The 13335-nt window shown below is 38.0% G+C and overlaps 1 protein-coding gene across 3 annotated transcripts; it reads right to left on the bottom strand.

The window, feature by feature from the left end:
• Positions 1-6095: 6095 nt before the first annotated feature.
• On the bottom strand, positions 6096-12662 carry LOC141611376 (putative disease resistance protein RGA1). Of its 3 annotated transcripts, none has more exons than XM_074429900.1 (4): positions 12460-12662; positions 7524-11711; positions 6551-6624; positions 6096-6450 (listed from the first exon to the last, which is right to left on the bottom strand). In XM_074429900.1, the coding sequence occupies exon 2, from the start codon at positions 11427-11429 to the stop codon at positions 8403-8405; it is 3027 nt and encodes a 1008-aa protein (XP_074286001.1). In that variant the 5' UTR covers positions 11430-11711; positions 12460-12662; the 3' UTR covers positions 6096-6450; positions 6551-6624; positions 7524-8402. The 3 variants fall into 3 exon arrangements, with proteins under 3 accessions (XP_074286001.1, XP_074286000.1, XP_074286002.1); XM_074429899.1 differs by lacking the exon at positions 12460-12662 and having other exon boundaries at positions 7524-7805; positions 7902-11909; XM_074429901.1 differs by lacking the exon at positions 12460-12662 and having other exon boundaries at positions 7524-11910.
• Between the last annotated feature and the right edge of the window lie 673 nt (positions 12663-13335).

Raw genomic sequence — 13335 nt, forward strand, 5'->3', positions numbered from 1 at the left:
TAACTATCTCCACTGAACAGATTAGTAGAAGGAACTGCATATTTAATACAAACGTACTGGAAATCTTACAAGATCACACGGTTACATATTATCTTTATTTAAGTTGCCTTTTTATACAGGCTCATGACACTTCTTATGATAGGCGGATACAGACACACACAGTTTGACACTCAACAAATAACACACGACGTTGCTTGGAAGTTTCAGCCATAGACACGGACACATTTTGTAGAGGTTTTAGGGGTACATTGCTTGGAAAACAGCCACAACCTGGTTGTAGGCATCGACGCTTTTGACCTGGCCGATTACTACCCCTCAATGATGGTCGCATACGGCACTTGGACATAGTCCACGGTATTCTTCAGAAGCTCAGCATCCGAGTATGTGGCTACCCAGAGGTATGGTTCGAGTGTTGACCTATTCAGAGCATTCCAGTCGTTCCTGCCATGGCCTCTGAGTTGAAACATCATGTCAAGCTTAAATGTTGATTCTGCATGTGGAGGTGATGTTCCAAACTGAATGAGTAGACTCCCTTTGAATCCCCACGGCCCCCATTGTGGCTTAACTTTGCTGACCGAGTATCCCAGCTCAATAAGCTTATTCCTCAAAGGATTAAAGCTTTTGGTAGCAAATTTTCCATTGTCTATATCTATGTGGCCTGGGGCATTCATCAGGACACAGTGATATGGACGACCAACATTTTGAGTCATTTCCAGACCAGTAATTTGGTGGTTTAATTTATTTGTGAGTTGTGGGGAGCTAATGGGTGCCTCTTTTCTGAATTTATAGCAAGTTTGAAATGTGTTGTATGTCTTTAGCTTTTGGTAGCTTTAAAAGCCAATAGAAAAATGGTCATTGTTAAAGATTTCCAAATTTGCATGGCATGGTAAATCCTGTAGATATGCAGTATGCATGCATGCTGGTGTTGTCTTATTTTCTTGATCTTATTATTAGATGTGGATGCTGTTGTTGAAATAATGTTGTAGTATATAGTGCTTCTACTGTTACAGTATGTATTGTTACAGATTTGGGCTGTAATGGAATTACAGTAGTTTTTTTTAAAAAAAAGGGTTCAACAATAACAATGGTTATATTGAAATTACCCATTGTTAATACTTTCAACAACGGTTGTATTAACAACACCCGTTGTTATTACTATCAACAACGGTTATAGTCCATCACCCGTTGTTATTATTTTCAACAACGGGTGTAGTACCTCTACCCGTTGTCATTGATTTTTTAGACATATTTCATTTTGGCGCAAATTGGGTGAAAATATATTACAACGGGTATATTTTAACCGTTGTAATAAAGTTATGACAACGGTTGACTTTTATTGACCCATTGTTATTAACATATAACAACGGTTTTGTTTTGAGGACCTGTTGTCAATAGTTTGTCTTAATAAAAAACTAATTTACAAACACATACAGCATACCACACAAACACACACAACATCAGTTCAACCGTTTGTATCCTGAGTTTATTATTCTCTCTCCCCCGCCTTCTACATTCTTGTTACCGGCCGTCGCCCAGTTTTCGACGCCCAGATTCCGTTGCCTTCCCTTATCATCCTGCTCGTTCTCTTTATCATCATCATCATCATCATCATCATCATGATCAGGTATGTTCACTTTAATTTTGTGTTTCGTCATTAGGGTTTTAAGATGATCTTCTTTTTTGTTTTTCATGCATCTGTTTGTTTTTCGTCTTCTTTGTTATCTTTATCATCCCTCATCATCTAATTCATTCCTCTTATTAGGGTTTAGGATTTTAGAAGCTCAAACTGTTGTTTTAAATTTTCATTCCTCTTTAGGGTTTTAGATAATACTCTGCATGACGTTGTTAAGTTGTTCATTTACTATTTCATTCATATTTGGGCTTTAGGATTATCATGGGTGAAAAACGGAAAAGAAGTCAAAAGAATAACAAGTTTGGGGATGATAATAAGCCTGGTGAGAGGGGTGCTACGAAGTGCCCTGCAGCCCTTGCAGCTATAGCCGCTAAAGAGCCGCTTAAAATAAAATGGAACTCGAAGGGTTTCCCTACTGGTCCAAATGCGGGTTTTTTATCCAGTTGGATTGGATGTTGCACAAGACAGTTTGTGCCTATCCATTTAGATGATATTAGAAATTTGAATCCAAAATTGGCGGAGTTATACTTGGCTCGTATAAAGGAAGCTTTTGATATTGCCGATGAATGACATGATAAGTATTTAATGTAGAAGGCAGGGATTGTCTTAAGGCAGTGGAAGTGTGACGTTGCTAGGGATTGGTTGTATGTGGACAAGGCAACGAGGGAGATGCGTAAGAGCCCACCGGCAAACAAGTGTCCCACCATCAGTCAGGAACAATGGGATATTTTCAAAGCGATGAGAACTAGTGAGAAGTTTCAGGTTAAATATTCTCGCCTTTTAACGATTTACCTATCATTTTTTTAATTAATGAGTTCTTTATATAATCTTTTTATTATCTCATCTACTTGCGCTTTTATATAATTTGAAGGCCGTTAGCAGAAGAAATCGTGCTAACATTTCATGCAAGAAGAGGAAATGGTATGGTTCTCGAGGCGGTTACAGATTGATAGAAGACAACCTCGTAAGTAGCATGCATTCCCCTGTGAGATTTGATTTTTTTAATCACACTTGGACTTGATACACATTTACATGCATAACTGTTACCATGTTAATGTGTAGGTGGCAAAGGGAGTGACCGACTTGGATCGGCATGTAACTTATAAAGAAGGGCACACGCCTAAAGGATCCCGGTCGCGTGACAAATATGATGAGGAAGTGTTGGCCAACATAGTCAGCATTATTTTATTAAGACGATTTCATTACTAACTTTATTATTTTAGCCACAAATATAATTTGAAGTTTATTTAATATATTATAGGACAAGGTATTGAAGAAGGTAGAAGAAGGGAAATTCACTCCCAATGGTCGTGATGACGTTCTTGCTAGAGCGATCGGCCGACCCGAACATCCAAGTCGATTGAGGGGGTCCCGTTACAGGTTGGAGTAACGAAATATTATGGGACAACTGCCCCGAAAAAGAAGAAAAGGAAGACTAAGGATGAGAAGGCTGACATGGTACCATTTATTCTATTATTTTCATTTAAGTTCAATTCACATGTTATTGTTGGGATACAAATTGTTGAAACATTACATTCTTGGCACGCAGGTTCAGTTATTGGCATCCGTACTACTAAAGATGAATGCTGGAGGCAAGCCTTCCGAAGAAGAAGTGAAGATGATGGAGGATGTCATTAAAGGGGGTAATAAGGTACAACAGATTGGTCAAGAGGTCGAGAACACTACTACCTTGGCAATACATGAGAAGGAAGTATCGGTCAACGAGATTCAGAAAGATCGGGTACCTAATGCTTTTGAAGTTGTAACAACTAAAGCCGATCAGGTACCTAATACTTCCTTATTTTTTTATTTTTGGGTAAGATCAGGGGGTGTTCCCTGCCAGCTCTAATGCTATAACTTCTGACATCGTGTCATTGGTTAATTTTATTAGGTAAATAATGAGTCTGAAAAGGAGATGCAACTTGAGAAGACGTCTGATGGAAAACAACAGCATACATCCCCTTCAAGTCAGTTCACTGTTTTCAGTAAGGTATGCATGAAGTGTTTAATTATTAGTTAAATTTATATGAATTCTATTAAATTTTGGGATATAATAATGTATGTATATTCTTCAGGCCGTAAACAGGAGGGTAGTTATTCTTGCTGACCCTAAATTCGAGAAACCAATTGTGCGTGTTGGCCGGGCTCTCGTAGAAGTGCCCACCAAATCAGCAGCGGAAAGTGTAGTGGTTGTTCATGGCGAAAAACTTTTGCCGAATCATAGAAAAGTGGAGATAACTGAAGTCTTTCCAGGCCATGAAAACTTTCAACTGCCCGTCCCAGTTCGTGACGACATTACCATTCTGGCAGATGCGGTTGGAAGTTTCATCCAATGGCCTAAATCTAACATCTTTCTGGCTCGTTCGTCTCCGCCTCAGCCGAAAGCAGTAGGGGTTAGAAAAAATACCTTTATATGTTAAATTTTTAATTGTTGAATATTTTTATATGTTAAATTTATATGTTATTTTTTTTTTGTAGGGAACAAAAAAGTCGGCTAAGGCGGATAATCCTAAGTCCACAGACATGCCAACTACCTCGTCGAGACAACAACTTGATGAGGTATTTAATTAACTTCTCAATTTTTTTAAAAACCTCCCTTTATTTATATTTTTTCTGTATTTCTAAAAAGCATGAAAATTTTTTGTAGGGAACAAAAAAGCCGGCTAAGGCGGATAAGCCTAAATCCCCAGACATGCCAACTACCTCGCCCAGACAATAACTTGATGAGGTATTTAATTAACTTCTCCATTTTTTTTTAAAAACCTCCCTTTATTTATATTTTTTCTGTATTTCTAAAAAGCATGGAAATTTTGTGTAGTGGACAAAAAAGACGGATAAGCCCAAGTCCTCAGTCATACCTGCTACTACTACCTCATCATTGAAAGAGCAGGTTGATGAGGTATTTAGTTAAGTACTCTTTTATTTTTATTACTCCAACTAGCTAGCTAGGATATGTTACCTTTGGATTTTTTATTATTTTGATTATCTACATGTGTAGGCTGGTGGTAGTAGCACAAAATCAGAGAATCATTATTTCCCCGAACTGAAAGATGTTAGGAGTTTAAACTCCACAAAATATTCCGGGAAGGATTACATGTTAAAAGTAAGAACGGTGACGATAGGGAAACTGCATTCGGAGGCTTGCAATCACATAGCAAACGAGCAATTGATAATTATTCCGCTCGAGGAGCATATTGTAGGGGTTGAGCGCGAAGCAATTATGTCATGGGAGATGCTAGCCATTTGGGCTGGCCTAGACGAGATTGATGTCCAACACCTATTTGTTTGGATGAAGTAAGTTTCTTAATAAATAATTTCATATTCTAATATTCTGACTACTAGATAGTGTTTTAAATACCGGAATTAATACCGTAATAATGTAGGATATTGAAATTGTGAGTGATCCCCGAGAACAAGATTCCATGTGATCAATACGGATTCCTATGCCCCTATGTTTTATCTATGTTTATCACAATTTTTTTGTTCGAAGATCGGATAGATTATATTGCTCAGCAATTGGCGACAACCAAGAAGCTGGTTTTTGCCCCTTATAATGAAAACGGGTAATAAACAAATTAATATTACGTTTCCCCCTACAATTGCATTTTGATAACTAATATATGTACTTGTTAATAATGATGATGTCTCTTGATGTAAGACTCATTGGGTGCTAGCAGCCATCATGCCGACGAAGAAGAAAGTTTTTTGATTGGACTATGTGCATAATCAACCAAGCGAGACTTTTAAGCGCTTGATTATTAAGTAAGTTTATAATACTGATTTATTTATAATAACATTAAGTTTCAATTTTTATAAGGAGGGGAAACTAGGTTGATTGAAATCAACCTATATCATCCGCAAGGATAAGAACGGTAAACGAAAATAAAAAATAAAAAATTACCAAGTAATTAAGAAAAAAAAGGGCATCAACCAGAACTCTTATAAGAAAGAAAAGCCACTAAAAACCCACATAAAAAAAATTAAAGAATGAACATAAACAAATAAACTTAATAAATGGTCATCTAGAATTGTCGTCACAAACAATTCTAATAAACCCATTCACCCGAATAGTTTGAAATCAACCCTAAAAATCTAATTAATTTGGTAAATAACCCTGTTTAGCCAAAAAAAAAATTCATCCAATTATCTCAAGTGAGTATTATGCATCACAAGAGAAGCTTCTATTATGTTAGTTATGTTATTATCATGCGTGGAAAATTAATGTCATGATCTCAAAATATTCAATGAAAAACAATATATTTTTTTTTGTTGAAAACCTATTAAGCCATACAAGAATAGATCGAAACAGTTTCATAAAAGTTTACGCCATGGGATTGAAAAGCCGAGTCTGACTTGAAGGTCCTGTTATTGCAAGAACGGCATGTCGCATGAAACATCGCAACCACTGGACTTGGGAATTTTGTCACCGGCAAGAGTGTTTCAGTATTATTTGTTGCAGCCGTGAACAATGCCCTTATTTGCATTCAGATATAATAAATCACAAGTATATTCAATTACATGACACCACAGAAATTAAACTAGCTAGTGATGCTTTCACACTTTACTTTGGCAGCATATTTCGCGTACGACACTACAACAGTCATACATGACATCCTTATATTCCATGTTAAGCCAAAACCATGAATTTGGTCACAAAATAGACGTGACACTCGCCCCTATGTCACGTCGGATATTTGCAACCGAGTTATAGTAACAAAGTTGGAATGACCACAGTTTTCTGAGGTGTAGCTATCTTTGCTTTTTTGGACTGAGTGTCTTTGCATCACCATTAGGTCTTTTTTTTTACCAGCATTCACCTACAAACAGAAGACATAGCAAGTTGGTAACTTTCCGTATTAAAAAGAAAAAAAACAAACTAAGAACAAGCGAAAGATAGTTATTTGAATGCAATATTACATTGGCTGGTTTCTCATCCTCCGAGTCCTCATCTCCATCCTCAAAATCATCATCCTGTCGCGCATGGCGGTCGTCTGCAAAGGCAGATTCAGTAATTAACCTCTTAGTTCTGAAAACATCAATAAGCTAATCATCTTCGTAACATGAAATAAAAAGCTACAGGAAACTATCAAATAGTTCACTTAAAATACATAACGAAACCCAGGCGAACAGAGGGGTCCTATACTCCTATGATCAGCATTGCCATCTCGATAGCTATACATTTTATACAGTATATTAAGTAGTATTGAGCTGAAAGGTCCTGCGATCCGAAGAAATAAGAATGTAAGCAACACAAAGTATAATTTAAAGGACAGTTCACCCACCAAGCTAGGTATTCCATAACTGAATCCTTCCAATCATCCAGTTGTGAGAAATGTCATAACCCATCATCGAAAACCAAATCAAATGACAGCTGAGGAGTGCCCGGGTTTAGCATGCCCATAACACCACTATTTCTCAACACTACCGAACATTTAACATCAATTTTTGTTTAAAACCGTCATAACTTCAGACGGTTGTCGCACACGTTTAAAATAGAGGTTAAAATAAAAAGAGGTTGTGAGAAGTCTTAAATTTAGACGGTCAAGACCAACTGAACATTTTATCGTGTACACACATGTAGCAGTATTTCCACTTTGACTAGTATTTCAAAAAGAGAGGAACGTTTTCTTCGTGTACAAATCTTATCAAATAAGCTTGATGTTTGATTGAACAACAATGTGTTAATGCCCATGTTATATCAAGTCTCTAGAGTGTACAGCGATATCATAGCTGCCGAAGTTCATATCATTTGACTATCATGTAAAGAAGTTATATCAAGTCTCTAGAGGGACTTCTAAACAGGGGAGTGGAATAATCAGTATAGCATATCAGCACCTATAAATTTCAAATTAAGCTAAAATCCAATGAAATAAGAATGCAAGCCACACACCGTATATTTGCATGGACACTGTGCACCAGTCGCAGGCTCGCAGCTAGGTCTCCTATATTATGAATGCTTCCATTTTTGCAGTTGTGAGAAATTTCAAAATCTCCGTCGAAAACCAAATCAAATGACAGCTGAAGCTCAAGGAGTGTCCTGGCTTCTGGCTTAGCATGCCCATAATTAGCTTCTTGTCACAGGTTTTTGGAATTTCTTTTACCTTGCTACTTTCGTTACCGATTATTCTATGTACCAACTACCAAGTACCTGTGAAATGCCACTGAGAGTTGCCTGAACAACACAAAGCAGCACAATTCAGAATGCAATGCTCCTGTGTACCGGCAAAATGCAGATCATATACCCTTGCTAAAGGCTTATTTGGCATACCTCTTTTCCCTAAACCTCGACACCTTCAGATAACAATAGTTAAACAAATAGAGTCCAATTTCTAAACACAAACACTCAAATTAAAACCGTTTTATAAAGTACAAAGGTTAACACAATAACTGCTGCTATCATTATTCTCTTAATATCTCTAACCTAATACTTCTTCAGTTCCATTGGAATGGTTTACGTATTCCGTTTTGGGCAGTTCCATTTGATTGTTTACATTTATATTTTTGTACATGTTTTGAGCTAGTAAATGACCAAAGTGCCCATACTTTTAATTAACCAAGCTCACCCTCCTCAACCCCAACTTAAACCACCGACTACCACTGACAGCACCAACCACCACTGAAATCCCCACACACCGACCACTACTAACACCACCACCTCCACCAAATCCGACCTCTATCTTTTAATTCCTTAATATATTAATATTTGATAATATTCCCATAATATCATACGGAGTATTAAATTCTACTCCGTATCCCACAAGACTATTCTCTATGAGAAGGCAAATGATGAGATGTGTTGGATGAGGGGCCAGTCTTCCCCATTCGGTTCTTGGCATCTTTCAAACAAACTCTCGGAAGACAGCGCAATGTCAAGTTTCTGGAGAGAGGTGAGTTTGGGCATCCATCTCGGCATGGATTTCAGTTTGGGACACCGCCAAATGTCAAGATCACGGAGGGAAGTGCAGTACTGCATTCCCTCTGGCAATTCCTCCATCTCTTTAATTCCAATCAAATGCAAGGAATGAAGGGTAGCAGCAAGGTTATGCCATGACATCCCACCCAACTCCAATTTTGGACAGCTATTTATATACAAATACTCCAAGGCAGCAAGATGCTCCAACCATCCTCCCACGCTCTTAAGTTGAGGGCAATCATATATGCTCAGGTATCGCAGCGAAGACAATAAACAGGTCGGAAACTCATTAACTTCTCCCAACCTCTCCATTCCCTCATCTTTATCTATATATATCTGTACAAGAAACTGAGAGTACTCAATTGACATTGATTTCAGCCACTCCAAGTTGTTGATTTCCAGCTTCTTCAATTTCGGATGTGACGACAGTGGCTGATGACAAGGTGTGCATCTCATATCTCTTATGGAATCATATATTACCAGTCTTTCGAGTTGCGGACATAAAGGAACAAACATCATCTTTTCGCAATATTTTATACTGAGATTCTTTAGTTGAGGAAAACAGGGAGATGATACCCACTCTAATCGTGCTTCTCGGCTGCTCACACTCTCACTAGGGTTGACTTCGTGCGACCCTGATTCTGATCTCCGCCAACACCCTTTTAACTTGGGCAATTTATGAAAACTGAGGTTATCGAGGCAGGGAAAGAAGGATGATCCTTCATCAGAGACAAGTGTTTCTGAGTCCACCACATATTCCATATTCGGCAATCCTGAAATCTCTAGCGTCTTAAGGTGGGCCAGTTTCCCAATTTGCCAAGGCAGATAGAGAAGCTCACTACAATGTTTGATCTTCAAAGTGACAAGATTAGGGAAATTGAACGATGCCGAGTTATCCCCCCTCCCTGGCCATCTCGGTATTGTCTCGCCATGATAACCCTTCAACTTCAATACCTTGACATCAGGATGAGGCTCCATCTCTTCCAGCAATGCTAGCTCAGACTCCTTGCTTCCATACTCCTCCCCGCGTCTAAAGCTAATAACAATCTTCTCTAGGTGTTCCATATTCCTTAAATAGCCTCCCCCACCTTGTTCTTCCTTCACAAATTTTGCATTTTCAAGAACTGCTATTTCAATCGTCAATTCCCCTTTCAATTTGTTCAGGTGATTTAGGTCTTCCAACCCATTAAAGCATTGCTTTGAAGCTGAACTTGGTCGAGAACCAACCACAAATTGGCATAGAGTTTCCAGATTGGTCAACATACCTATGCCTGCCGGCATTGGCACATATCTCAGTGCATCACAGCCAACTATATCTAAGGTGCTTAGATCAACTAGCTTGCTCACATCATCTGGCAATTGTTTTAAACTCTTACAATTATATAAATTCAAAGTTTGGAGATTTACTAGCTTTGTTATTGACTTGGGAAGAACTTCTAGATTGGTATTGTATGAGAGGTCTAAACTCCTCAGATGCAACAATTGACCTATTGATTTTGGTAAACTTTTGGCCTTTGAATAACTCAAATCCAGTGACCTTAAGCATGTCCATTTCAGTATTGATTTACTTGCTAGTAATTCGCCCACTCTACACTCCTCCAAACGACTCTTGATTTGAAGGCACGTACGAATATGAGTATTATTGAAGATATGTTGTGCATAAGAGTCACTCACACTAGAAGTATCAAAACTCATATGTGGTGCGAAAGAGACATGGCGAACTCGTTTACCCACACTGGAAGTATCAAAACTTATCCTACAAATTTCTCCGCCTGCTACTTTTTCAGCAAGATCATGCAAAAGATCGTGTATCTTAAACCATACAATCTTCCTGTATTCATCCTCATACATATCTTGGAAAAAACACCTTTGAAGCAATATAAGAAAGTAGTCCTCGCCCAAATTCTCTGAATTAATGTATTCTTGTGCCATCCAAAGTTGAATCAACATTTTCTTACTAACCCTCAAATCCTTGGGAAAGATAGCACAGTACGCAAAACAAGCTTTCAAAGAAGAGTTGAGTTGATTGTAACTTAGCTTCAATATGCGGGTTATTGGATCATTACTTTCAGCAAGAGAGTCTAACCCTTTTTCATGAAATGACAGCCACTTAGATTTGGATTGACCACGCAGAAGACTTCCTACCACTCTAATAGCAAGTGGAACATTGGTGCACTTTTTAACAATTTCTTTGCCAAGTTTAACTAGTTCATCATCTCTTTCTTCTGCTTGAAACGCCATCCTTTCAAACAAATGCCATGAATCAGATTCTGACAAACCTCGCAACTCATGCATTTGATCACCTGCAATCATTTGGGCAGTTGTTTTTGAGCGAGTGGTTACAATTATCCAACTCCCCCTTCCCCCTATCTTCAAAAACCCTTCCAACTTTTGCCATTCATCATAACTTTCAGTCCACACATCATCTAACACGAGTAAATACTTTTTCCCTCCCAGTTGCTCCTTCACTCTATGATGTATGTCCTCCAAAGACATTTTATCACTAACAGATAATCCTTTCACCGCCTTCGCTAAATGCCCTTTCAAGTCTAACTGTTCTTGATCCTGATCAGCAATGCAAGTCCACCTGTTCAGTGGGAATGCCTCAGTTATCCTAGGATCGTTAAACACAAGTTGGGCAAGAGCGGTTTTTCCTAAACCTCCCATCCCCATAATGGCAAGCAAAGAAACATTTTGCTGATCAACATTATTGGAACCCAATAACAAAGCTATAATCTTCTCCACATCGTCCTCCCTCCCGATGATTTTATCACATATAAAAGAAGAAGTCTCCTCTTTTATAAATTTCAGAGGCTTACAGTCAACCTTAAAACTAAACTGATCACTCTTAGTGGCAATTTTGTTCAACTTGTCGTTAACCATTTTGACTTTACTTGAAAGTCTACGAGTAAGAAGCTTAAACCGGAAAAAAAAGGAGATCACTTTGTTGATTCTGAGTTGATTCTGTTTGGCAAGGGTTAGGAACTCATCTAACACATCATCAGCGTCGTAAACAGCATCTTTGAGCTCTTGAATGTAATTCTTCTCCTGGCTGTTGAGCAAGTCCTGCTTGGCATCAGCATCCTCAAGAACAGCTCTGACGGTTTGGACAGTGTTTTGGAGGTCATCAAGCTGGGATTTGCAGTTAGAGATGGAGCACACTGACTGCATCAGACCCAAAGTTTGGATAGCAGTAAGTATAGTTTGAACTAAAGACAAGGTTGTTGAAAGATCCATGATTGTGGGAAATTGAATTATATCTCTGAGATTTTCTCTTTTTTTTTTTTTTTTTAAATGCAAGAAATCAGAAAAATAGATAATGCAAAAAGTGTTAGAAGGGCCGCCAATAATGAATGGAGATGTGAGATTAGTAACCCCACATATTTACAGCAGAAATCATGTGGTTACTAAATTGAGTTGACTTCGTAAAGACTTTGTCATTGACATGTCAATGCCCTTACCTTAGGCACAAAAATCTCATTATAGACGGCATATATCCGTCTATAACTAAAGACAGGTCAAATACAATATCACATTCCTAATAGGATAAGCAACAAGTGGGGTGGTGGGGCAAAAAATGTCACCACTTTGAAGCTATTTGACTCATCTTTAGCTATAGACGGATATATCCGTCTACGTCTATAACAAGACTAGTTGTCGTTCGGCTTTTCATAGACCACTTGATTTCGAGCTTCACCAAGCCGGTATCGAATCGGCTCGATTACACCCGGTACCCTTTTGTAAGATTATACTCTTGTACTTCGTAATTTTTTACCCAAATTCATACTCCGTATCAATTAATTAATTAATCTCTTGTAAGACGTTATACATGAATAAAATACTCTTATAACAATTATAGAACATCTTTTGCCAAAATAAAAATCAGACAAGGGTAAAAGGATCAAAATCTTACGTGATATGAATTGGATTGGCTTCATCGTCTTCGTTTTGGTGTTCTTATAACACCACGGGTACAGTCTATTGCGCCACTGGAATTATTGTGGTCTGACTAAATTACCCTTCTCTTTCTTTCACTCGATTTGGTTTGGATTTCTGCTTTGACGATCCTTTGGGGACTCATGTGTTCCCTTTCAGAGGTTAAAGGGAATACCCCTCCTATTCACAATAAACTTCTTTATTTCCTTTTCCGTCTATTTACAATAATTTTCCTATTTTCTTTTTTGGTAAGTGTTTGTGTGGTCCAAATTTAATTGTATGGTGGGGTAGTATATTTGTGTGGTCCAAATTTAATTATATGGTGGGTAGTGAGTTTCCTTAATTTTTGTGTCAAAATAAAATGGGAGGTTTATTGTGAATAAGAGGGAGTATATCGGATTTGGATCCTCTCCATTTCCTTTCTCTCCATTTCCTCTCACAATTTATTTTAATAATAATTACCCCTTTCACCCTCATTTTTCCTTTACTTTTATGCGTAAATTGAGAATCGTTAGATATTGCCAAGATGCAATCCGGACAATAATAGAAACTTGCCTCTCCATTTCTTTTTAGGAAAGGGAGAGAAATTGTGCTCGAATATATCCGTGTGTATTTGCATTTTTTTCCCCTTTGCAACACAATATTTGCAGCCTTGCAGCCTTGCAGGTAATCGGTGTGCTTTATTATATCGGTCCTAATATTAAAATGGGTCAAGTAATATTTTATTTGGATAGATATGACTAGAGGTGGTAAATGGGTCATTTGGGTCGGGTATGAGTGGGGTCATTTCGGGTTTGTCATACATTTTGGATCATTTCGGGTCATTTTGGGTGACCTTTTGTCAGGTCACTTT

The sequence above is a fragment of the Silene latifolia genome, chromosome 11, assembly GCF_048544455.1.
Source record: "Silene latifolia isolate original U9 population chromosome 11, ASM4854445v1, whole genome shotgun sequence".
NCBI lineage: Eukaryota > Viridiplantae > Streptophyta > Magnoliopsida > Caryophyllales > Caryophyllaceae > Silene > Silene latifolia.

What these genes read in the sequence shown, in the direction of transcription:
- LOC141611376 (XM_074429901.1), bottom strand. Translation starts at nt 11,783, where the DNA reads ATGGATCTTTCAACAACCTTGTCTTTAGTTCAAACTATACTTACTGCT.